This window comes from Ornithorhynchus anatinus, chromosome 1, assembly GCF_004115215.2.
Source record: "Ornithorhynchus anatinus isolate Pmale09 chromosome 1, mOrnAna1.pri.v4, whole genome shotgun sequence".
NCBI lineage: Eukaryota > Metazoa > Chordata > Mammalia > Monotremata > Ornithorhynchidae > Ornithorhynchus > Ornithorhynchus anatinus.
This window is the reverse complement of record NC_041728.1, coordinates 149,429,090-149,455,371: the sequence shown is the minus strand read 5'-3', so window position 1 is coordinate 149,455,371 and position 26,282 is coordinate 149,429,090. Positions and strand designations below refer to the sequence as shown.

Sequence of the window (26,282 nt, the reverse complement as noted above, 5' to 3'; positions counted from 1 at the left end):
CGCTTAGATGCTTTGCACTGGATGAAATCATTTTGTAAAGTCCCTTGCTTACATTAATCTCTACTTTGTCAGAAATAAAAGGGGCATCATTTAAGCACCCTCCCCTCGCCCAACCCCCGTGTAAGAGTCAAAAAGCCTTGTGAATTCTGGAATGAAAACAATTTATCACTGGGTTTTTTTGTTTGATTAAGTTTCTCTCTCTAGACTGTAAGTTTGTTGTGGGCAGGAAATGTGGCTACCCACTCTGTTATACTGTACACTCCAAATGCTTAGAATAATGCTCTGCACACAGGAAGGGCTCAATAAAAACCACTGATTGATGGATTGCTGGACATCCCCTAGTCCAAGGCACGCCAAGCCATCCATAGAGCCTATATCAGATTCAGAGTCATGCAGTCCCTGACGACAGGGATTAGAGGCCAGAGCATTCCTAAAAATACTCCAAAAGGTATTACACTAGTCCAGAAGGCCGCTCAGGAGGTAGTGGTTGTTCTGGGCTTCTATTCTGATTACAGTCTATTAGAGTGGTGGGGATGAGTCTTAGTTCCCAAGTTAGCTTCCACAGGCATTTGAAATACCAAGAATGTTCAGTGGCTCCCTGGATTACTGGGGATTGGATCAGATCTACCCTCTAAGAGGGCCCCCAAAAGCATAGAGTATGGACAATCCAACAGCCAGATACGCTTCAATATTGTGATCATATTAAAGCTTTGTGTTCTCCCCCTGCCCCAGGTGGCTCAATGGTATGCGTGGAGATGACACGTGCCCTTTGAGGAACACCAAAATGTTCCAGGAACTGGTAGAGGCGAATCTTTCCATTATTATTATTACTAATCATATTTATTGGGCGCTTACTGTGTACGAGAAGCAGCGTGGCTCAGTGGAAAGAGCACGGGCTTTGGAGTCAGAGGTCATGGGTTCGAATCCCGGCTCTGCCACTTGTCAGCTGTGTGACTGTGGGCAAGTCACTTAACTTCTCGGTGCCTCAGTTACCTCATCTGTAAAATGGGGATTAAGACTGTGAGCCCCACGTGGGTCAACCTGGTTCCCCTGTGTCTACCCCAGCGCTTAGAACAGTGCTCTGCACATAGTAAGCGCTTAACAAATACCAACATTATTATTATTACAAAGCACTGTACTAAGCACTTGGAAGAGGACAATAAAACATCAAACACATTCCCTGCCCACAACGTGTTCACAGTCTAGAGGGGGAGATAGACATTGTTATAAATAGATATTAAATAAATTACAGATATATACATATGTGTCCATAAGGGAATAGAGGATGAATGAAGAAGTAAGTATGAATGGCACAGAAGGGAGCAGGAGAAGAGGAGAGGCGGGCTCCGTCAGGGAGGGCTTCCTGGAGGAGATGTGCCTGCAATAGAGCTTTGAAGTGGGGGAGGGCAATTATCTGCAATTACTTGTCTGATCATGAGGAGGGAGGATGTTTCAGGACTGGATGATAACGATGTACTAACAGAAAATAAGCACATCACTAAATCCTATCAAATAATGGTAGCTAAGACAACTAAGGAGTTGCTTCCCCTGCAAGCTGGAAGTTGAATTATAAAAGATGGAACTGGTCTGGAACTCCTTCCCCCTCCACATACGCCAGACCACCACTCTTCCCACCTTCAAAGCCTTATTAAAGTCAAATTTCCTCCGAGAGACCTTTCCAGATTAAACCCTCTTTTCCCCAGTTCCCTCTTCCTTTCGGGTCATCTATGCACTTGAATCTCTGACCTTTGGGCATTTGATATTCACCCCACTCTCAGACCCACAGCATTTATGTTCATATCTATAAATGATATGTGGTTCATTATTTATTTGTAGTAATGTCTGCTTCCCCCTCTAGACTGTAAACTCAATTTGGGCAGGGAAGGCGTCTACTGATTCTGTCGTACTCTAATCTCCCAAGCATTTAGTACAGGGTTCTCCATACAGTAAGCGCTCAACAAATCCCATTGATGACGATGATGATGAAATTGTTTATTCTATGAGATGTGTGAGAATACTGATTTTAAAAATAGTAACAATTTTCTTAGACGATAAGTCAAATTTCAGAGGGCACGTTAAACACTTGTAAATTCATAGCTGATGGAATCTATCTTAAACAATCTACATGGTCTCTTATTTAACAAGGATATGCAAAATTTTTAATGAGAAATAACTGTGGGAAACTTTGAAGCCAACTGTAAGTGGATCACTCAAACAACTGTATTTATTGAGTGTGCACAGAGTGCCGATCACTCTACTAAGCGTTTGGGAGAGTACAGTGTAGCAGAGTTGGTCGACGTGTTCCTTGCCCACAAGAACCTTTCCGTCTAGTTTATAGTCTAGAGAAGCAGCGTGGCTTAGTGGAAAGAGTTCGGGCTTGGGAGTCAGAGGTCATGGGTTCTAATCCCGCCTCTGCCACTTGTCAGCTGTGTGACTTTGGGCAAGTCACTTCACTTCCCTGGGCCTCAGTTCTCTCATATGTAAAATGGGGATGAAGACTGTGAGCCCCACTTGGGACAACTTGATAACCTTGTATCTACTCCAGGGCTAGAACAGTGCTTGGCACATAGCAGCGTGGCTCACTGGAAAGAGCACGGGCTTTGGAGTCAGGGCTCATGAGTTCGAATCCCAGCTCTGCCACTTGTCGGCTGTGTGACTGTGGGCAAGTCACTTAACTTCTCCGTGCCTCAGTTCCCTCATCTGTAAAATGGGGATTAAGACTGTGAGCCCCACGTGGGACAACCTGATTCCCCTATGTCAACCCCAGTGCTTAGAACAGTGCTCGGCACATAGTAAGCGCTTAACAAATACCAACATTATTATTATTATTATTATTAAGGGCTTAACAAATACCATCATTACTATTAGACTTGCCCCAAGACTAAATCTGTCCATCTTTTCTTTCTACCCACATGCCTTACTCAAGCACACCTAGATGTACTGTGAAAGGATAAGCAACACTGAGTGAACTGTGGCAAAATCAAGAAAGTAAAAATAATTATGGTTGTTAAGCACTGTCCGTCCGTCTCCCCCGATTAGACTGTAAGCCCGTCAAAGGGCAGGGACTGTATCTGTTACCCATCTGTACATTCCAAGCGCTTAGTACAGTGTTCTGCACATAGTAAGCGCTCAATAAATACTATTGAATGAATGAATGAACTATGTGCTGGGCACTCTATTAAACACTTGGGTGGATACAAGCAAAGTGGGTCTAAAACTGTGCTTCCCAACCTTCCTTTGGTGAGATCATCCCCTTCTTCTCTCAATAGTAGCTCTTGGCTACTGCTCACGGGTCACTCATCTGGCCCCAAATCTTTCACGTCAACACGCATGGCTTTTCTAAGCTCACCTAGAAGTACTGTGGAAAAGTCAACACCTGAGGCACGTGTTTTCTTTGCTTCTCACTGACAAGATGGTAATCTTCCTGTTGCTGCTAGCTGTTGCCTTGGTAAGCCATTCTATGGTTTTGCAATGTATTCATTCATTCAATAGTATTTATTGAGGGCTTACTATGTGTAGAGCACTGTACTAAGCGCTTGGAATGTACAATTCGGCAACAGAGAGAGACAATCCCTGCCCAGTGACGGACTCACTAATGTATTCACGCCACCCTCGCCTTGTTCTCCTTAAAATTTTACCCCTTCCCCTTTCCCTACCCTGGGCCGGTCCTTTGAACCAAATCCACTTCGTCCCCTCCCCGCATCTTCCCCTCTTCCTCACCTCCCTCACTACAAGACGCCGGAACTCCTAAACCTGTCTCTTGAACCTTTTTGTATAAATTGTCCTATGCTGCTCGGATTCCCCGCAAGCCTCAGAAGGCAGTTATGTGACTATGGTGGGGAGGGTGGGGAGGGTGGGGAGGGGATGACTCCCGTCCTCCTCCATCTCCCAGTCATGGCCCCACTGTCCTGTGCCTTTGGAGGCTGGATATGCTAGAAGGAAACCAGGTGGTAGAGACAAGGACGAGGGCAAGATAAGGATTAAAAAAATGTAAAAAGACACGTGAGGCAGGATAAAAGTTCGTGGCTCAGTGGAAAGAGCTTGTCAGCTGTGTGACGGTGGGCAAGTCACTTCACTTCTCTGTGCCTCAGTGACCTCATCTGTAAAATGGGGATTGTGTGAGCCTCACGTGGGACAACCTGATTACCCTGTATCTACCCCAGCGCTTAGAACAGTGCTCTGCACATAGTAAGCGCTTAACAAATACCAACATTATTAAAAGTTTTGGGACCTAAGACCAGATACATAAGGTGAACGGGGAAAGCATCTTACCTGGACGACAGCTGTCAGCAATAGGAAGACTGTCATTTTGCTAACCAGCTACTGCTACCCAAGAGGTCTAGCTGTCATCGAACCTTGGGAAATCAAAGACTGCAGCATGACCAGATTCTTGGGCCACCTCTGACTTAAGATAGTGCAATTCTGGCAACAATGTGGAGGGGAGAGTGAGTTATGCATCTTTCTTTTCAGCCACGCTTGCATGTGTGGATAAGATCACAGTCAGGACCATCATCTGTGAAAACAAAAGACAGCTACAAATATATTTTTAAAGTGTATGATCAATGTCACAGACTTTTAGCGTATATATTTATGATTCAGTGTAACCTCGAAGATCCCAGACTCCAAGACTCCGCCCCAAATAGGAAAATTCCAGATTTTTGAAACGGGCAAAGGGTCCAGGTGACCCCATCTCTGAATAACAAGAAAATCTATCCACCTGTGCCCACAACAAAAATACTTGCTTTCGATGTAAATGGTAGTTTTCGTTACCTACCAAATTATTTTCTATTTACATCTGAACTTCCGCATGGCGCTCCTGAAAAGCACAGGGAGCTACGAGGAATGTAGTTATGCGACTGAGCTAATAAACTAAAACCACCGTCGGTTGGATGCGACAGACTTTTTGATAAACTTCTGGACTGCTGGGAAGGTATTCTTGAATAAAATTTCTTTAAATGTGGGATTTTTGATCATTTTGAAAAATCAGGTTTATGAGGCTATACTGACTATAATTCAAACAGAGTTGTTAGGTGATTTTGTGAACAAATGGGAAAAGGCCAGTATATTATTAGCTATCAGAAAAAAGGAAACCTTTTTTTTAAAAAAAAGGATTTTTCATATGTAGGTTTGTGAGTTCATTGCCCTTCAGCACTAGATCTGTGAAAGGCAAAACAGTTTTTCTCAGTTATTCTCAAAGGTATCAGAGGGCATAAATTCCACAGAGTGAAAGTAGCTACAGGTTTGTGAATTATTTATCTGTCAGAAACACAGAAACCAACAGTTTAAAAACCGGTGCAGATTTATACTTTTAGTCGTAGGGCTGCGCATATAGCTTTTGAGCATTTTTCCACCGATATTCATTAAAACAAATCTTTGTATAAATGTTGTATTGTCAACAGAGTTGTGATAAGACATTACATCACATGTGCAGTCTTAAATACAATACACTGAAAGGAAGTTTTGAATGATCTTACCTCTCTCACACAGTCAATAAATTATTTAGCACTTGTGATATTTATATATATACATATAAGTGCTCAAGCCAGGGTCTGTTAGTAAAAATACCTGTGAGGACAACATGCGCACGATTTGCATAAGTACATAAAGAATAATATGCCACCTGTTACTTCCGTGATTGTTAAATGTGAAAACATCTCTTTTCAAATATAGAAACACAGATTAAGGTATCTTATATATATATATATCATATAAGTTACAACTGATACATTTTTTAAAAAAGAAATTCAGGTACCAAACATAATGATCTCCGACAAAGCCTAATATTAATTTTATAGAACACTGTACACTCCTTTAGATTACAAGAAGTTACATCTAGAATCGTTTTTCGTCTCGTAATATGAGTCTTTCCTCGCATATGAAATTTATCAATAACCGCAAGGAAAATTCATTCAATAGTATTTATTGAGCGCTTACTATGTGCAGAGCACTGTACTAAGCGCTTGGGATGAACAAGTCGGCAACAGATAGAGACAGTCCCTGCCGTTTGACGGGCTTACAGGAAAATCCCAACCTGATAAATACAAAAAGTGCTTTAATACTGATTTGCTAAGAAATGTATAGATGTTCTAGTCAGGTGTCTAATCATAATGATCTTAAGATAGGGGAAGGGTTGTCATCTGTATATTGACACACCTTCCCCTTTGGTTATCGTGCAGTTGAAAGTATCGGTGACTTTGTAAAGTTCCAGTGGTGAAGTTCCAGTTCCGGGAATGATGATAATAAAAAGTTTAGGTTGAGGGTTAACTAGTCACTTTTCTGCCACAGCCCTCTGTCGATTTTCCCTGGTCCTGGAAGGGGAAAGGAAGTTGAAATCTCATTATCAGGAAATGTTTGATGACTTGAAATGAAGTTGAAATCTCATTTTCAGGAGATGTTTGATGACTTAAATGGCCTTTTCCCCAATTTGTGTGAATGAAAAAGTTAGCTTTCCTTTTTGACGTTCATTCATTCATTCAATAGTCTTTATTGAGCGCTTACTACGTGCACAGCACTGTACTAAGCGCTTGGAATGTACAAATCGGCAACAGATACAGTCCCTGCCCATTGACGGGCTCACAGTCTAATCGGCGTGGCTCAGTGGAAAGAGCACGGGCTTTGGAGTCAGAGGTCATGAGTTCGAATCCCGGCTCTGCCACTCGGCAGCTGGGTGACTGTGGGCAAGTCACTTCACTTCTCTGGGCCTCAGTAACCTCATCTGTAAAATGGGGATGAAGCCTGTGAGCCCCACGTGGGACAACCTGATTCCCCTGTGTCTACCCCAGCGCTTAGATCAGTGCTCTGCACATAGTAAGCGCTTAACAAATACCAACATTATTATTATTAATCGGGGGAGACAGACGGACAAAAACAATAGCAATAAATAGAATCAAGGGGATGGACATCTCATTAAAACAATAGCAATAAATAGAATGTGAAAAAGGCAGGGGTGGGGGGAACTGAACACCGATTATGTTGTTACACTAATCATTGATTAATCTTCCAGGTGGGGGGCAAAGATATGCCAGTCCCCTCTTGAAGGAGCCTTTGGATGCACGGCTGTGGCGGCGGGCGACAGTGCCCACGGGCCCTCTGGCCCATTTCTGAGGGCCAGGACCCTCTGGGAAAAGACACAGTGAATGAATGAGTCCGTGGGTGAGCGAATGAGCCACCAGGAGACCAGGCTGGCACACCATGCCCTCTCCCCAGGCCTGCGGGCATGGAGCCTGGCAGGGAGGTGGACCAGCAGGCCGGCCTGAGCCACCCGTGCGCGCATGCGCACTGACTCCGCCCGCCGTCGTGCCGCACGTGTGCAGACTGCCCCCCCCCGCCGTCGTGCCACATATGCGCGCGTGCGCAGTGATTCCCCGGCCGTCGTGCCACCCGTACGCGCATGCGCACAGTCTCCCCCGCCGTCGTGCCACAAGTGCACACTTGCCTCCGCCGTCGTGCCACACGTGCGCGCATGCGCACTGACTGCCCCACCCCATCCACTCGTCCGCCCACCTTCCCACTCCTCTTCACTCGCCCTCCCACCTCCTCTTTACTTGCCCACCTCCTCTTCACTCTTCTTCACTCGCCCACCCACTTTGTCACTCCTCTTCACTGGCCCACCCACCTCCTCTTTACTTACCCACCTCCTCTTCACTCTTCTTCACTCACCCACCCACTTCCTCCTCTTCACTCGCCCACCCACTTCGTCACTCCTCTTCACTGGCCCACCCACCTCCTCTTTACTTACCCACCTCCTCTTCACTCTTCTTCACTCACCCACCCACTTCCTCCTCTTCACTCGCCCACCCACTTCGTCACTCCTCTTCACTGGCCCACCCACCTCCTCTTTACTTGCCCACCTCCTCTTCATTCTTCTTCACTGGCCCACCCACCTCCTCTTTACTTGCCCACCTCCTCTTCACTCTTCTTCACTTGCCCACCCACTTCGTCACTCCTCTTCACTCACCCACCCACCTCCTCTTTACCCTCCCGCCCCTTCACTCTTCTTCAGTCGCCCACCCACCTCCCCTTCACTCGGCCGCCCCTTCACCCCTCAGTAGGCCGCCCACCCCCTGACTCGCCCACCCACCTCCTCCCTCCTCTTCACTCGCCCACCCACCTCCTCTTCACTCACCCTTCCGCCCCTTCACTCGCCCGCCCACCTCCCCTCCCCTCGGCCGCCCCTTGACGCCTCAGTAGGCCGCCCACCCACCTCCTCACTCCTCTTCACTCGCCCACCCACCTCCACTTCACTCACCCTCCCGCCCCTTCACTCTTCTTCACTCGCCCACCCACCTCCTCTTCACTTGCCCGCCCACCTCCTCACTCCTCTTCTCTCCCCCACCTCCTCTTTCCTTGCCCACCAACCCTTTACTTACCCACCTTCTCACTCCTCTTGACTTGCTCACCCACCTCCTCTTCACTCGCCCACCTCCTCGCTCTTCTTCCCTCCCCCACCTCCTCTTGACTTGCCCACCAACCCTTCACCGCCCACCTTCTCACTCCTCTTCACTGGCCCACCTCTTCTTCCCTCGCCCTCCCACCTCCTCACTCCTCTTCCCTCCCCCACCTCCTCTTGACTTGCCCACCAACCCTTCACCGCCCACCTTCTCACTCCTCTTCCCTCGCCCACCCACCTCCTCTTCATTCGCCCACCTCTTCTTCCCTCGCCCTCCCACCTCCTCACTCCTCTTCCCTCCCCCACCTCCTCTTGACTTGCCCACCAACCCTTCACCGCCCACCTTCTCACTCCTCTTCACTGGCCCACCTCTTCTTCCCTCGCCCTCCCACCTCCTCACTCCTCTTCCCTCCCCCACCTCCTCTTGACTTGCCCACCAACCCTTTACTCTCCCCCTCCCCTCCTCACTCTTCTTCCTCGCCCGCCCGTCACTCGCCCCTTGCCTGGCCCGTCCTGCCTGCCGGCCCTCGGGTATCCCACGACCCGGGTGCGCCCTTTCCCGGGCGGGCCGGTCCCTCCGCGGGGGCGTTGTGCCCGTGCCCTCTGACCTCCACCTTGCCGCGGGCACCTCGGCGGGCCCTTTGGACGGGGTGTGGGAGCCGGGTCAGGGGCGGCTCCTGCGGCCCGAGGGGGCGGCCCTGCCCCGGCCGGGCCCGGCGCCCCCGCCCGCCGCCGCCGCCGCCGCCTCGGGCCGGTACTTGAGCCAGCAGATGAGCCAGGTGACGACGACGGAGAAGAGGGCCAGGATGCTGGCCACCGACAGGCAGATGGGACCCACGGGGGACGGGACCGGCGAGCCGCTGGGGGCGGCGGCGGGACCCCCGGCCTGGCTGCCGCCGCCGCCGGCCGGCCCGCCTGCTCCTCCTCCCCGTGCTCCTCCTCCTCCTCCTCCTCCTCCGTAGTGGTTGACGAAGATGAGGCCGGTGAAGAGCAGCACGACCATGGCCAGGAAGGAGAAGACGACGCAGACGCAGCCCGCCGTCAGCGCCGCCCGCTTGCAGTTGTGGCAGCTCTCGTAGGCGGTCGAGGCCGGGCCGGGGGTCCGGGGCGGCGGGGTCCGGGCGGAGGGGCCGGTCCTGCGGGGCGGGGCGGGGTCGGCGGGCCGGGCCGCCGGGGGGGGCGGGGGCAGGGGCGGCAGGCGGTCCTGGGGCAGCGGGTCCCGGGCGGCCCGCAGGTAGAGCGGGAAGGCCTCGGCCAGCTTGGTGTTGTTGGGCAGGCCGTGCACCCGGCTGTCCGGCAGGGCCGTGCGGTGGCGGCACACCGGGCAGGCCAGGCCCCCCGAGCCCCGGGGGCCAGCCCCGACATCCCACCCCGGACCCCCGTCCTCCTGCCAGGACGGGCCCTGCTGCTGCCGCTGCTGCTGCTGCTGCTGCTGCTGCTGCTGCTGCTGCAACCGCTGCTGCAACGGCTGCGCCTCTTCCCCGCGCTGCAGCTCCCGCTGCTGCTGCTGCTGCTGCTGCTGCTGGGCGGCCCCGCGGAGGTGCAGCTGGCTGAGGCACTCCTGGCAGAAGGTGTGCAGGCACTCCAGCAGCTTGGGAGCCCGCCGCTCCAAGTCGAAGTAGTTGTAGCAGATCTTGCACTCGTAGTCCTCGTACGGAGCGTTGGCCGCCGCCGCCTCCTCTCCCCCTCCTTCTCCTCCTCCTGCTGCTGCTGCTGCTGGTGCTGCACCCTCCGCTACGCTGCCGCCGCTCCTGCTGTCGCTCCGGTGGTCGTCGCCGATGCCCCCGCAGCCGCTGCCCGCCTCCAGCTCGGCCATGGCCTCATCCTCTTCTCCTCACCCGGGGGGAAGGAGAGCGCTCCTTCCTCCCCCTTCCCCCGGCGCGGACCTCCAGCCTCCCTGGGTGGGGAAGAGAGACGCCTGTCGCTTTGGCTTGGGTGGGTCGGTTTCCCCCACCCCACCCCTCTCCTCTCCCGCCGTCGACCCTCTCCCTTCGACTGCCGTCGCCTCTCCGTCGATGCCCGGCGGGGCGGCTTCACACACGGTCCCTTCTTGCCCCTCTCTCCTTTGCCCCGCCCTTCCCCATCTGGCTCTCCCTCCTCTCGGGTGGCCTTTTGCCGCTTCGGCCGAGGGGAGAAGGCAGGAGCGGGGGCCGGGTGGGCGGCTGCGGGTGTTGCCTTTCCCCTCCCGTCCCAGCGCCCCGTCCCCTTCCCCCTTCTTCGATCGTCGATCCTAATCGGTCCCCGGGAGCCGCTTCTGGATGCTTTTCCTCCCCGCAGCCCTCCGCTCCTCGGTGATGTCATGCGGGACCCGGCCTCCGCCGGGACGGGCGGCTCCAGCCATTCATCGCCCTCCGAATCATCGCTGATCTCATTTCTGGAGCCGAGGCCCGACGCCAGCCATCACCGGGGCCGATTAAACTTTCTATCTCCACGAGAAGGAGACGCTCTCTCCTCCCTCCCCCTCCCCTTCCCTGGACGGGGAAGCCCCACACCCCCCGGCCCCCGCGATTTCCCTTGACACAGGTCCGTTAGCTTTCACGGCCCCGTCCGATGGTGAAACCTTCTGTACCTCGAAGAGCCTCGGGAAAAGATTTAGAACCCAGGACCCGTGGATCCCCAGCTACTCAGGTTGCATTCTCGAAAAAAACAGAGACCGGCCTCCTGTTATCCTCCCAGACCTATGTCGGGTCCCACCTTCTTCACGATCTTCTCGGTTTTGTGACAGCACCGGATTTTTTTTTTTTTTTCGGGCGTGCCAGAGGGGAAACAGCAGTAGGAAATCTTCCAGTTAGGGAGCTGCCTCCCTCCCTCTGCCCCCTCCAGGACCTCTCGTCAGAAGCTGCGGAGAGACCCTTTGTGTTCTGCACCTCAAAATTTAGTATCGTAATGTCTACAGTTTAACGTGCCTTTTCTCCTTCCTAGTGAATCAAAAAGACATTCAATAAAATGGGAGTGATTGAGTCTTAAACTCTTGGGTACCTTGCCATTTCTCATACTTTGGCCACCTAGCTTATTGGCCGAAACTGCCACGTGAAGAATGCAGATTCAGATGACGTGCTGGGCAGTTAAACGGCATCAACCGGGCATAAATTCTGAGAACGCAGAAGGAAGGAAAAATAAGGGGTCCTCCTCTCAAGCCTCAGAAGGCATGAGGCTAAGAATATTCCCTATGGAAAGGAGAAAGTCACATCAATCAGTGATATTTACTGAGTGCTTGCTCTGAGCAGAGCCCTGTCCTAGGGACTTGGGAGAGTACAACTGTGACAACACATCATCATCATCATCATCATAGGAATATTTATTAAGCGCTTACTATGTGCCCAGCACTGGGGTAGATACAAGGTAATCAGGTCGGACACAGTCCCTGCCCCACATGGGGCTCAGAGTCTCCATCCCCATTTTGCAGGTGAGGTCACTGAGGCACAGAGAAGTGAAGTGACTTGCCCAAGCTTCCACAGCCGAGTGGCAGAGCCGGGATTAGAACCCACGACCTCTGAGTCCTAAGCCCGGGTTCTTGCCACTAGGCCATGCTTATGCTCCTTGTCTTCAAGGAGTTTACAATCTAGCAGAAGAGGCAGACATTCAAATAAATTACAGATAGGAGAGGTGACAGGGTAGGGACCCTCACAAGCATGACAATTGTATTGGGGGCTATAAAATCTTTTTCGGTGGATTCCCTCTGATGAAAAGAGTTTACAAGGTGAAAATCAAAGTTGGCATATTACCCTATCTATTGCCGAGGGGTTTTTCGGCTCTTGGTCAGAGATCGAGGATGGAGAAGAGGTAGTTGATCATCTCTCATTCTTTTCTCTAGGTGGAAAACTGTATTTTTTTTTTTTACAATCTAGTTCCTATTTTTCTAAGAGTCTCAAATGTATGCAAAGGAAACATTATCCAAAAAAATAGGAGCCAAGTATGACCAACAATAAGTGAAAGAATGAGCAAAGAGTCCAGAAGATGCCTGGCATGCCCTTAGTGAGGGGTGCCTTACAACTCCCTAAGCCTGGGCTACGTGCTCACTCTGAGCCCACATTGCGCTTCGTGCGAATGAACCCAGCAGTCTTGGAGCTTTGGGGTCTCTGCCCCCCTTGCAGTCATGTTGTCATCCAGCGAAGGAGGAACCCACCTCGCTCCAAGACCCCAGCAGCCATGCAGTTAGCGCTCACCTAAGAGTAGTGATGGGAGAGAATGCCAAGAAAGGCCATTCTTTGGGATCTTGAAGCGCTTAGAGACACCGCCCACATTCTAAGAGCAACGCAAAACAGGAGAAGAAGAGATATACGGATCCTCGTGGGTGTAAATAGCCATTACGCAGTTTTGCATAAAAATGTCAATAAGAGGGAAAAAGTGTCAGTGTCTTTCTAAAGTGAAAATATCCCTCAACTTGCTACTGAAAGGCTGAGAGGTCTTGAAAGTTACGTAGGTGGACGACTTTCTTGTCGAAGCAAATTTTGTCTGGAAATTCTATTACTGCTTCCAATGACTGCCATTCACTCAACAAAAATAGGTGCAGATCCTTTTGGGAAGGATCTAAGGTCTTAATCAATTGTGTTTAGTGAGCGTTGGCTGTGTGCAGAGCACGGTACTAAGCACTGTATTGTACTCTTCCAATATTAAAAGAGATTGACAGCTCATGCATAAGCAGCAAAACATATTAAGTAAAAAATTGACCTCCGCAATCCAGCCAGCAAAATATTGGCACAGAAATGCACCAGCATCAGCAATCAAATACAGATCACCTCTAAGCCCGATAATCAAAAGGGAAGGTTTGGGTTAGAGTTAAGTTTATAGAGCGATGGGGTTAGTCGATGGGGGAAAATACAATGGGACAGAGTTGGCTGATGTGTTCCCTGCCCACAAAGAGGCTACAGTCTGGAGGCGGGGAAGCAGACATGGATATAGATAAATTATGGCTATGTACATTATTAGTGCTATGGGGTTGAGGGAGGGGTGAATAAAGGGTAATAACTGTAGTATTTGTTAAGCACATACTGTGTGCCAGGCCCCTTATTGAGCCCTGGGGCGGAGAGGAGCAAATGGGGTTGGACCCAGATCCTGTCCCAAGTGGGGGTCTCAAATCCAAGTGCAAGGGTGACACAGAATGGAGTGGGAGAAGAGGAAATGAAGGCTCAGTAGGGAAAGGTCTCTTGGAGGAGATGGGATCTTAATAAGGCTTCGAAGGTGGAGAGAGTTATCATCGGTGAAGAGGGAGGAAGTTCCAAGTCAATTAAGCCTCTTGTTGATTCTCCCCTGTCCCACTTTTCTGCCTCGGCAAAATCTTATTGTTACCCAATTTGAAAGTAAATAGAATTAGGCAGGCAGGCCATTTTGAAATAACTACCACTCCTGTGAACCTTTCAGGACAGAAGAATTGAATTAAGCAAATCACTTTAACGGTCCCTAAGGGATCCTTGAAGAGTTAATGCTTCTCCCAGAGTAACAGCCACCCAAAGTTGAATGCTGTGACTGAATTCTAGATGCAGTACACTGTTCAGTAATAAAGAAGTAGAAAACTAAATCGAGAAGTCCAGCATGTTCTTTAGAGGATTTAGAGCCGGCATATAGTGCCGGCGGCTTTTAGGGTAAATGCGGTGTTCTATGTCGTGACTATAATGTCTACCCCTTCCATAGGACTGGGACCTGAACTTTTCTCAGTGGCCACGGTCAACTCCTGTAGCCGGTCCATGAGAATCATTTAAATGGCTTTTGTAACATAAAATGGTAAGATCGAATCCTAAAAAAGAAAGGCACCGAGACAACTGCTGGATGATGACCTGAAGGGAAGAAACCATAAGCAAGAATAGAAGATGTGTTTTGAAGACACCATGAAACAAAACCTCAGATGGTGGGGTTCAGGTGAGGAACAGCACGGCGTAGCGGATAGAGCACAGGCCAGAAGGGCATGGGTTCTAATTCTGGCACCTCCAGTTGTCTGCTGTGTGAACTTGGGCAAGTCACTTAATAATAATAATAATGTTGGTATTTGTTAAGTGCTCTGCACTGTTCTAAGCAGTGGAGTAGATACAGGGTAATCAGGTTATCCCTCATGAGGCTCACAGTCTTAATCCCCATTTTACAGATGAGGTAACTGAGGCACAGAGAAGTTAATGACTTGCCCACAGTCACACAGCTGCCAAGTGGCAGAGCCGGGATTCGAATCCATGACCTCTGACTCCCAGGCCCGTGCTCTTTCCAGTGCCTCAGTTACCTCACCTGCAAAATGGGGATTGAGGCTGGGAGCCCCCTGCGGGACAAGGGACTGTGTCCACCCAGATTTGCTTGTATCCAGTCCAGCGCTTAGTACAGTGCCTGGCACATAGTAAGCGCTTGACAAATACCATAATTATTATTACATGCAGCAAAAGGTAGGCCAGGCTGGTCAACAGCAAAGTCAGTCTGTCCATCAGTGGCCTTCTGTGTGCAGAGAGCTGTACTAAGGGCTGGGTAAAGTTCACTAGAGGTTGAATCAATTCATCCATAGCATTTATTGAATGCTGACTTTGTGCAGAGCACTGTACTGAGAATTGGTACAATATATTACAGTTGGTTAGCACAAACTATGCTGTCAGGGAGATTTCAGTCTAATGAGGGACCCAGGCATGAAAATAAATTAGAGGTAAGGGAAGCAACCGAGCATGAAGAAGTGCTATGGGGGTGGAGATGGGAAAGAGTAGTTAGCATCTGGGATGCCGGGATTAATGGGGAGAGGAAATAGGGTGTGGGGGGGCGGTGGGGATGAGGATTCAGTCCAGGAAGTCTTCCTGGAAGAGTAATGATTTTAGTAATAATAATAATGATGATGATGGTATTTATTAAGCGCTTACTGTGGGCCAAGCACTGTTCCCAGACTGAGTTTCCCCTTTTCCCTCTGCTCCCTCTGCTGCCTCTCTGCCCCCCATTCACCTCCCCTCAGCTAAGCCCCCTTCCCCCCCGTTTCCCTCTGCTCCCCCCCTTCCCCTTCCCTCGGCACTGTGCTCATCTGCTCATTTGTATATATTTTTATTACCCTATTTTTTTTTAAATGAGATGTACATCCCCTTGATTCTATTTATTGCTGTTTTTTTTCCATCTGTCTCCCCCGATTAGACTGTAAGCCCGTCAAGGGCAGGGATTGTCTCTGTCTGTTGCCAAATTGTACATTCCAAGCGCTCAGTGCAGTGCTCTGCACATAGTAAGCGCTCAATAAATACTATTGAATGAATGTTCTGAGTGCTGGGTAGGGCTTTGAAGATGGGGAAAGTGCTGGTCTGTCAGATATGGAAGGGGAAGGGGGCTTCAGGCAGGAGTAAAGTGTTGATGGCAGGTGAGGCAAGAGAGGGACAGCCAGTAGGTTGTTACTGGAGGGGTAAAGGGTGCCCAGTCAGTTGTATTCATTCATTCAATAGTATTTACTGAGCGCTTATTATGTGCAGAGCACTGTACTAAGCGCTTGGAATGGACAAATCGGTAACAGATAGAGACAGTCCCTGCCCTTTGACGGGCTTACGGTATAATCGGGGGAGACGGACAGACAAGAACAATGGCAATAAATAGAACCAAGGGGAAGAACATCTCATTAAAACAATAGCAAATAAATAGAATCAAGAATAAATAGAATCAAGAATAAATAGAATCAAGGTTGTAGTGAGGGAGGAGTAAGGTTAAGGGGGAGAGAGCTGACTGAGTGCGTTGAATCTGAAGCTGAGGAGTTTCTGCTTCATGTGGAGTTGGAGAGGCAACCAGTGGAGGCACTTGGAGAGTGGGGAGATGTGAACAGAAAGATTACTTGTTTTGATGTCTGTCTCCCCTCCCTCTAGACTGTAAACCCGGTGTGGGCAGAGATTATCTCTCTTTATTGCTGAATTGTACTTTCCAAGCCCTTAGTACAGCGCTCTGCACACAGTAAGCGCTCAAGAAATACGATCGAATGAATGATTTTTTTAGAAGGATCTGGGCGGCAGAGTGACGTAAGGACTGGAGCGAGGAGAGACTGGTGGTCAGTTAAGAGGAGGATGCAGTAGCCAAAAAGACTATGTCCTCAATGACAATTTCTGCCCACAAGGAGTTTACAGTGTAATGAGGGAGACAGTTTCAAACTATTTTACAGGCAGGAGGAAGATGCGATTAGCAAGGACAATAATGTGGAAGGGACAGCCAGTCCCACATTGTTTTTCACAGTCTGGTTTTATATCTCTCTCTCTCTCACACACACACACTTCTACCCACAACCCTTGAGGCACTGGGAAAATTAGAGTCAGCTAACTTTATGTTTAGATAGAAATTTTGGAAGCCACGTTAATTCTGTAGTGCAATCTGGATATTTTATGTAAATGAAACCAATAAATATTTTTCCTTTATACCCTGCAAAGTTCCCTTATAGTAACCTGGGTAAAATTAAATAGTCAAGGATTGAAATCTCAAAAACCGATGCCTCAATGTGATAAATAGTCATCCTTTTCCGTGAAAAGATAGCGGTCATTTTCCTCACAATCTCCTGATCACTGACCCCATTAAAAATAACTCTGTCCTTAAATACTAACTCCATCTCTCTCTTTAAACTTAACTCTTACCTAAACCTTTCTTTTTGATTACTGGGCTTAGAAGTGATCTATATTTGATTTCTGATGCTAGTGCATTTCTGTGCCAATATTTTGCTGACTGGGAGTCTTTAGTTTATTCATTTTTTTTTTTTTTTTGCTTATCTATGGACTGCCAACCTCTTTTAACATACAAGATAAGATTTTTCTATGCAAGCAGGATAGAACTTTATTTCTATACCATTGGACGCTGAGTCACTGGAAATGCACTAATTTTAGTGGATCCTCAAATTTTGGGGGTGCAGTCTAGCACACATGTTCTTTGAAATCAAAGTGATTGAGCTGAGAGTAATCGTTCAACTAATTTCCAAAAAAAGAATGACATTTTTCATTCATGCATGCATTAAATCATATTTATTGAGCACTTACCGTGAGCAGAGCACTGTATTAAGTGCTTGGGAGAGAACAATATAACAATAAACACTGATATTCCCGGCCCACAACGAGCTTACACTCTGTTGGGGGGAGACAGACATCAATGCAAATAAATAAAATTACAGATAAGTGCATAAGTGTTGTGGGGTTGGGAGGGGGAAGAGCAAAGGGAGCAAGTGATTTACGGGTCTCGGACTGAGGATACTATTTAGTCTCAGTTATGTGGCTTCTGTCCAAAATACAGCACAGCAGATATGATCTTTATAGCATAACTCCAAAGTGGCTCCACCACTTGTCTGCTGTGTGACCTTGGGCAAGTCCCTTAACTTTTCTGTGTCTCAGTTACCTCATCTGTAAAATTAGAATTAAGACTGTAAGCCTCATGTGGGATATGGACTGGGTTCAATTCGATTAGCTTGTATCAAGCCAATTGTTTAATACACTGCCTGGCACATAATGGGTGCGTAACAAATACCATTAAAAAACGGCATGACGACTAGGAGAAAGTGCAGAGCAAGACACCAGAATCTCTATTTTTTTTAATTATTATCATTAATAATAATAACAATCATGGTATTTGTTAAGTGCTTACTTTGTGCTAAGCACTGCACTAAGTGCTGGGGTGGATTCAAGCAAATCAGGTTGGACTCAGTCCCTGTTCCATGTGGGATTCACAGTCTCAATCCCCATTTTACAGATGAGGTGACTGAGGCACAGAGAAGCCAAGTGACTTGCCCAAGGCCCCACAACAGACAAGTGGTGGAGCCGGAATTAGAACTCATGACCTTCTGACCCTCAGGCCCATCCTCTATCCAATACACCTGATCTTCTAAAAGCATGGGATATAATCTACAAACTAATGCTCTGCCATTGCTAAGCAAATATGATTTCCCTGAGAATTTTGTCTAGATCTTTAGGCTCCTTCATGACTGTGAGCCCGTTGTTGGGTAGGGGTTGTCTCTGTTGATGAATTTTACTTTCCAAGCACTTAGTACAGTGCTCTGCACACAGTAAGGGCTCAATAAATACGACTGAATGAATGAATAAATGACAGTATGGTCAATTGAGTCGGAGCTGAAGGATTTCTATCTGACCCTTCTCATCATCTCTGTTGAAGCGGAGTAGGGAGGCAGAGCGGTCTATTCTGTTCAACAGAGCAGCTTTATTAAAATCGCATCTCCTCCAAAAGGCGGTCCCCGACGAAACCCTCCTCTGCCCTACTCCCTTCCCCTCTGTGTTACCCTTGCACTTGGATTTGTACCCTTTAAGCACTTGATATTCACCACACCCTCAGCCTCACAGCACTTATGTACATATCTGTAATTTATTTTAATGTCTGTCTCCCCCTCTAAGCTGTAAATTCCTTAAGAGCAGGGAACAGAAGCAGCGTGGCTTAGTGGAAAGAGCACGGGCTTGAGAGTTAGAGGACGTGGGTTCTAATCCCGACTCTGCCACTTGTCTGTTGTGTGACCTAGGGCGTGTCATTTAACATTTCTGTGCCTCACTTACCTTATCTGTAAAATGAGGACTAAAAGTGTGAGCCCTGTGGGACAACCTGATTACCCTGTATCTACCCCAGTGCTTAGAAGAGTGCTTGGCACATAGTAAGTGCTTAGCAAATACCATAATTATTCATTATTATTATTCAGTTGTTATTTATTGAGCACTTCTGTGCACAGGGCACTATACTAAGCGCTTGGGAGAGTACAATACAGCAATAAACAGACATATCTCCTGTCTTCCACTACAAGCTTACAGTCTAGAGGGGGCAAGAATGATATGAATACAGATAAATAAATTACAGATATATACATAAGTTTTGTGGGGCTGAGATGGGGGAAGAGCAGAGGGAACAAGTCGGGGCGATACTGAAGAGAGTGGGAGATAAGGAAAAGTGAGTCTCAGTCTGGGAAGTCCTCTTGGAGGAAGCGTGACTTCGATAAGGCTCTGAAGCCGGGAGAGTAATTGTCTGTCGGATTTGAGGAGGGAGAGCGTTCTAGGCCAGAGGCCTATCTACCAACTCTGTTGTACTGTACTCTTCAAAGTGTGCAATAAATGCCATTGATTGATTGATAGCCTGGTCCATGTCCTTATATATGGGAATGTAACAGGGGATCTGGAAGTTGGATTAAACATGCCCCCAATCCATTAGGAAATACTTTTATATCAACAGACTGCGAGTATCATCAAAAGTCTTTCATTCAGCTAGTGCAACTGTGCAGACCTGGAAGTCAGTTAACCAGCTTTGAGACAACGTAAAACATAGATAAAACAGGGGCCTTAAGCCACTTCCGCATGGTGAACTGAAAGTGGGCGGTTGCAATGTGATATCAGAGTGAAGTACAGTTTCCAATCAGGCATCATCAACAATAACATTTGAGAGATGACTTCAGCAGACAAATAATAATAATGTTGGTATTTGTTAAGTGCTTACTATGTGCCGAGCACTGCTCTAAACGCTGGGGGAGACACAGGATCATCAGGTTGTCCCACATGAGGCTCACAGTCTTAATCTCCATTTTACAGATGAGGTAACTGAGGCACCGAGAAGTTAAGTGACTAAGGGTTTGCTTACTCCTTTGCAAGGAGGCAGGTTCAAAAACAGAGACAGTCACTATTTAGGGAAATATACAGGAAGGAGCTATCTCTAAGTACCCACGGTGTGGAAGGGATTGTTAGTCAGGCACGAATAATAATATTTTTGGTATTTGTTAAATGCTTACTCTGTGTCAAGCTCTGTACTAATCAATTGCATTTATGGAGTGCTTACTATGTACAGAGCACTGTACTAAGTGCTTGAGAGAGTACAATGTAACAGAGTTGGTAGGCAGGTTCCCTCACAAAAAGCTTACAGTCTAGTACAGTCTGTATTCAGCACTGAGGAAGATACAGGATAGGCAGGTCGGACACAGTTCTTGTCCCACTTGGTGCTTATAGTCTAACAGGAGGGGAGAATGACTATTTCATACCCACTTTGAGCAAAAGAAACCAAGGCACAGATAAATTAAGTGACTTGTCCAAGATCATACAACAGCGAAGTGGCAGAGCCAGGATTAAAACCCTGGTCTTCTGACTCCCAGCTCCATGCTTTTTCCATTAGGCTTTAATATTTTCAGTCACGTGGCCATTCGTGGAGAAGATCTCGTCATCAATCAGTGGCATTTATTGAGCGCTCACTGTGTGCAGAGCACTGTACTAAGCGCTTCGGAAAGAACAATTTCTTTCAGAAAGAAAGAAAGAGCGCTTCAGAGAAGCAGCGTGGCGCAGTGGAAAGAGCATGGGCTTTGGAGTCAGGGCTCATGAGTTCGAATCCCAGCTCTGCCACTTGTCAGCTGTGTGACTGTGGGCAAGTCACTCAACTTCCCTGTGCCTCAGTTCCCTCATCTGTAAAATGGGGATTAAGACTGTGAGCCCCACGTGGGACAACCTGATTCCCCTGTGTTTACCCCAGCGCTTAGAACAGTGCTCTGCACATAGTAAGCGCTTAACAAATACAAATACCAACATTATTAACAATGCAGGGAGTTGGTGGACATAATCCCTGCCCACAAGGATTTTTCAGCGTAAAGTTACTCTTTAAAAATCAAGGATGGAGTCCCCCGCCGGGATTGCCAGGTGGGCTTCAGTCCAGAGATTTCAAGACAGAGAACCTCTGCAGAGGAATCAATCAATTGAGAAGTAACATGGCTCAGGGGAAAGCCCGCGCCTGGGAGTCAGAGGTCATGGGTTCTAAATCCGGTTCCGACACATCAGCTGTGTGACTTTGGGGAAATCACTTCACTTCTCTGTGCCTCAGTTACCTCATCTGGCAAACGGTGATTAAGACTGTGAGCCCGACATGAGACAACCTGATTACCTTGTATCTACTCAGCGCTTAGAACAGTGCTATGCACATAGTAAGCGCTTAACAAATACCAAAATTATTATTGATTATGATTATTAATTATAGAGATGGTGACTGGCCAAGTGCCCACTCACATTCTCTTGCCCCTGCCTATGGTGCTCCCGATGGGGCATGGGGGCACAGCAGAGGATTTTTAGGTGCAGCAGCCATTTACAGCAGGCTGAGACACCTGCGTCATAGTCTGGATGTGTGCCGTTGCACAGTGATTCTAATTGGTGATTAATTCATTATGGTACTTCTTAAGCACTTATGGTGAGCCAAGCACTGTTCTAAGCGCCTGGGTAGATATGAGTTAATTGGATTGGACACAGTTCCTGTCCCACATGGGGCTCACACTCTTAATCCCCGTTTTACAGATGAGGGAACTGAGGCCCTAAGTGAAGTGATAGAGAAGCAGCGTGGGTTAGTGGCAAGAGCCCGGGCTTGGGAGTCAGAGGTCGTGGGTTCTAATCCTGGCTCTGCCACTTGTCAGTTTTGTGACTTTGGGCAAGTCACTTAACTTCTCTATGCCTCAGTTCCCTCACCTGTAAAGTGGGGATTAAGACTGAGCCCCACCTGGGACAACATGATAACTTTGTATCTCCCCCAGCGCTTAGAACAGTGCTCGACAGGTAGTAAGTGCTTAACAAATACCATCATCACCATCATTTGCCCAAGGTCATTCATTAATTCATTCATTCAATCATATTTATTGAGCGCTTACTGTGCAGAGCACTGTACTAAGTGCTTGGAAAGTACAATTAGGCAACAGAGACGATCCCTACCCAACATCGGGCTCACAGTCTTGAAGGGGGGAGACAGACATCAAAACAAGTAGACAGGCATCAGTAGTTTCAATACAAATAAATAGAATTATAGATATACGTGCATCATTAATAAAATAAATAGAACAATAAATATGTAGACATATACACAAGTGCTGTGTGGAAGGGAGCAGGGTAGAGCAAAGGGAGGGAGTAGGGGCGATGGGGAGGGGAGGAGGAGCAGAGGGAAAGGGGGACTCCGTCTGGGAAGGCCTCCTGGAGAAGGTGAGCTCTCAGTAGGGCTTTGGAGTGAGCTAGTTTGGCAGATGTGAGGAGGGAGGGCTTTCAAGGTCAGCGGTAGGACGTGGGCCAGGGGTCGACAGCGGGACAGGCGAGAACGAGGGACCGTGAGGAGGTTCGTGGCAGAGGAGCGGAGTGTGCAGGCTGGGATGGAGAAGGAGAGAAGGGAGGTGAGGTAGGAGGCGGCCAGGTGATGGAGAGCTTTGAAGTCAGTAGTGAGGTCACTGAGCAGACATGCGGCAGAGTCGGGATTAGAACCCACGACCTACTGACTCCCAGGACCATGATCTATCCACCAAGGCAGGATGAAGAGAAGCAGTATGGCTTAGTGGATAGAGCAGGAGCCTGGGAGTCAGAAGGACCGGGGTTCTAATCCTGGCTCTGTCACATGGGTGCTCTGTGACCTTGGGCAAGTCACTTCACTTCTCTGGGCTTCAGTTACCTCATGTGTAAAATGGGGATTAAGGCTGTGAACCCTCTGTGGGATAGAGATTGTGTTCAACATGACTACCTTGTATCTGCCCCAGTGCTTAGAACAGCTCTTGACACTCAGTAAAAGCTTAACATGTACCACAATTATTACTATTATTGCTATTATTATTGTCCAGGTGTTTCTCAGGATTCCTGCTGGGCCTTTTTACCTTGTGGAATGCTCTAGGGGATTCTTAAATCAGAAGACTTCAACACTGATTGCAAAGTCCCAGCAGGCAGAACCGGGACTAGAGCCCGTGTCTGAGATTCCCAGAGCAGTGCTCTTTCCAATGGACCAACAGCACGGCTCAGAAGTAAAATACAGACATATATAAATTCTGCGCAGAACTGGCAAACATCCTTTCATGATAGAAATAGTTCTCAGCTGGCAGCCATTTAAAATATCTTGCATTTTGAAATTTGAACAAATCGAGCGGCTGCCCTCGTAGAAAAATAAAAGTGAAGGATTTGTAATTGGTTTGGAGTAAATTCCAGTGATAGATGTCCTCCTTCTAGATCTTTTTTTAACTATACATCATTTTCATCCAATCGAATTTATGGATTTTGGTTATGAAATCCAAATGATGGAAAAAGAAGTAAATGCATAGGGGAACCTTGAATGAATGAGTAACATGAATGAGAAGCAGCGTGGCTTAATGGAAAGAGCACGGGCTTGAGAGTCTGAAGACCTGAGTTCGAATGCCGGCTCTGCCACTTATCAGCTGTCTGACTTTGGGCAAGTCACATAACTTCTCTGTGCCTCGGTTACCTCACCTGTAAAATGGGGACTAAGACATTCCTTAAATGCTCTTTCCATTCTTAAATTTGCATTCTTAAATGTAACTTCCTTAAGGGCAGGGAACAGAAGCAGCATGGCTCAGTGGAAAGAGCATGGGCTTGGGAGTCAGAGGATGTGAGTTCTAATCCCGGCTCTGCCACTTGTCTGTTGTGTGACCTAGGGCACGTCATTTAACATCTCTGTGCCTGTTACCTTATCTGTAAAATGAGGACTAAACGTGTGAGCCCTACATGGGACAACCTGATAACCTTGTATCTACCCCAGCGCTTAGAACAGTGCTTGGCACATAGTAAGTGCTTAACAAATACCATTATTATTATTATTACTACAAATTTCCTATAATTAAATTCAGAGAAATAATAATAATGATAATGGAATTTGTTAAGCGCTTACTATGTGTCAGGCATGTACCAAGTGCTGGGGTGGATACAAGCTAATTGGAAATTTATACTTAAGTGATGCTTTGATTTCAGAGACCTAATATCAATATTAAAAATAGTAGAAGAAAAAAGAAATAGCTTTAAACCTGTGGATCTCATACTAGAATAACATGTGGCTAATTATTAAATGGAAAGCCAAAGAACAGTTCTGAGAGAGAACTCCCCCTCTAGACTGTAAACTCATCGTGGACAGGGAATGTGTCCACCGACTCTGTTACATCATACTCTCCCAAGCACTTAGTACAGTGCTCTGCACACAGTAAGCACCCTTTATCGATAAACTGACTTTGGTAAAAGAGCATATCTATCAATATCTAAGACAGACTCAGAGGTGAAATGGTCAGTGTATTCAGCTATAATAATTCTTTTCCCCATCTACCCTACATTTGCTTTCATTTACCTAGTTTATTTCCAAATGAAACTTGCATTACTGGCTCTAGTTCTCCAGTCTGAAATTTCCCCTCCTCTTTGAACACTGGTAATTTGGAGATGCTGTTTTTGTTGAGCTAAAACTGCTACTCAATTGCTCTCACAGAGGATAACCCCTCCCCAGACAGACCAAATGGGACTTATGTAACGGGATTGGTTCCCCAGATGCTCTGGGGAGGTGGAGGGGGTGGAGCTCCCATTTTTGAGGTTTTCTGCTTTGTTTCTATCAATCAATCAATCATATTTATTGAGTGCTTACAGTGGGCGCAGCACTGTACTAAATGCTTGGGAGAGTACAATGTAGCAGAGTTGGCAGACATTTTCCCTGCTCACAACTAGCTCACAGTCTTGACGGGGATACTGACATTAATATATGGTAAAACAGACTCTTCTGAAGGGTAGCTGGCTTGTAGAGGATCCCTGATTTCTCTGGGGATTTTGAATGTTGGCTAATATGACATTGTGCTAGAGGTTTTCTCTTTGCCCTTTCATCCTCTTTCAGGTGGCCAAGGACGAAAAACTCAGGACAATGCTTGTCAGAGAAAACCCCTCACTCTCCCCACCCTTGATCCTGGTAATCTATCAATCAATCATATCTACTGAGCACTCACTGTGTGCAGAGCACTGTAAAAAGTGCTCGGGAGAGCGCGATATAACAGTAGGTAGACATGTTCCCAGCCTACAAGAAGCTTACAGTTTAGCGGAGGAGACGGACCACAGAATAAATTATGCCTAGTCATTCATTCAGTTGTATTTATTGAGTGCTTACTGTGTGCAAAGCACTGTATTAAGCACTTGGGAGAGTACAATAGAACAACAGACACATTCCTGCCCACAACGAGCTCATAGTCTAGAGGGGGAGACCGACATTAAAATACAATAAATAAATAAATAAATAAATAAATTACAGATACATCCAGATATGTACACAAGTGCCATGGGGATAGGTGGGGTGAATACAGGGTACAAATTCAGTGCAAGGGTGACACAAAAGGGAGATGGAGTAGAGGAAATGAGGGCTTAAATGGGGAAAACCAATTGGAGATGTGATTTTAATAAGCCTTTGAAGATGGGGACAATGACAGTCCGTTGGATAATAATAATAATAATGGTATTTGTTAAATGCTTACTATATGCCAAGCAAAGAGCTGGGGTAGATGCAAGGTAAGCAGATTGTCCCACATAGGGCTCACAGCCTTAATCCCCATTTTACAGATGAGGTAACTGAGGCCCAGAGAAGTTAAGTGGCTTTCCCAAGGTCACACACAAGTGATGGATCTGGGATTAGAACCCACAACCGCTGACTCCCAAGCCTGTGTGTGCTCCTTCCACTAAACCACACTACCTCTGCTTCATATCTTCTCTGTGGATTTGAACAGTGAGGGAGTTCCAGGCCAGAGACAGGATGTGGCCAAGGAGTCAGCAGCAAGATAAATGAGATCAAAGTAAAGGGAGTTGGTTGGCATTAGATGAGTGAAATGCACAGGCTGGGTTGTAGTAGGAAATCAGCAAGGCAAAATAGGAGGGGACAAGGTGATTGCGGGTTTTAAAGCCCCTAAGGAGTCATTAATAAATTTATGTCTTTGTAAGTATTAAACAGACCAACAAGGGTTTAGATTACCTGAAGACTATAATAGTTAGCACATCCACTGATCTTTGCCTTGGATGTCTGGGATGCATTTTGGTCCAGTTATCAAGAACATCAAATTTTTTGTTTACTAGAGATTAGGCCTAAACAAGATAACAGAGGAATTATAATCTCTTATATTTTAAAGTACTTTATTTTTTAAAATATTTTATGCTGGAAAGTACTCTTCTGCTGCTTTAGTACTGAGAAGAGTGATTAAGATTAGAAT

The 26,282-nt window shown here is 47.4% G+C and overlaps 1 protein-coding gene across 1 annotated transcript; it reads right to left on the bottom strand.

Annotated features, from left to right (window-relative positions):
* Positions 1-9,053: 9,053 nt before the first annotated feature.
* Positions 9,054-10,775, bottom strand: LOC120638916 (AT-rich interactive domain-containing protein 1B-like). The gene has a single exon (XM_039914438.1). It carries the CDS (start codon positions 10,203-10,205, stop codon positions 9,054-9,056), a length of 1,152 nt encoding a protein of 383 aa, XP_039770372.1. The 5' UTR covers positions 10,206-10,775.
* Between the last annotated feature and the right edge of the window lie 15,507 nt (positions 10,776-26,282).

What these genes read in the sequence shown, in the direction of transcription:
- LOC120638916 (XM_039914438.1), bottom strand. Translation starts at nt 10,205, where the DNA reads ATGGCCGAGCTGGAGGCGGGCAGCGGCTGCGGGGGCATCGGCGACGAC.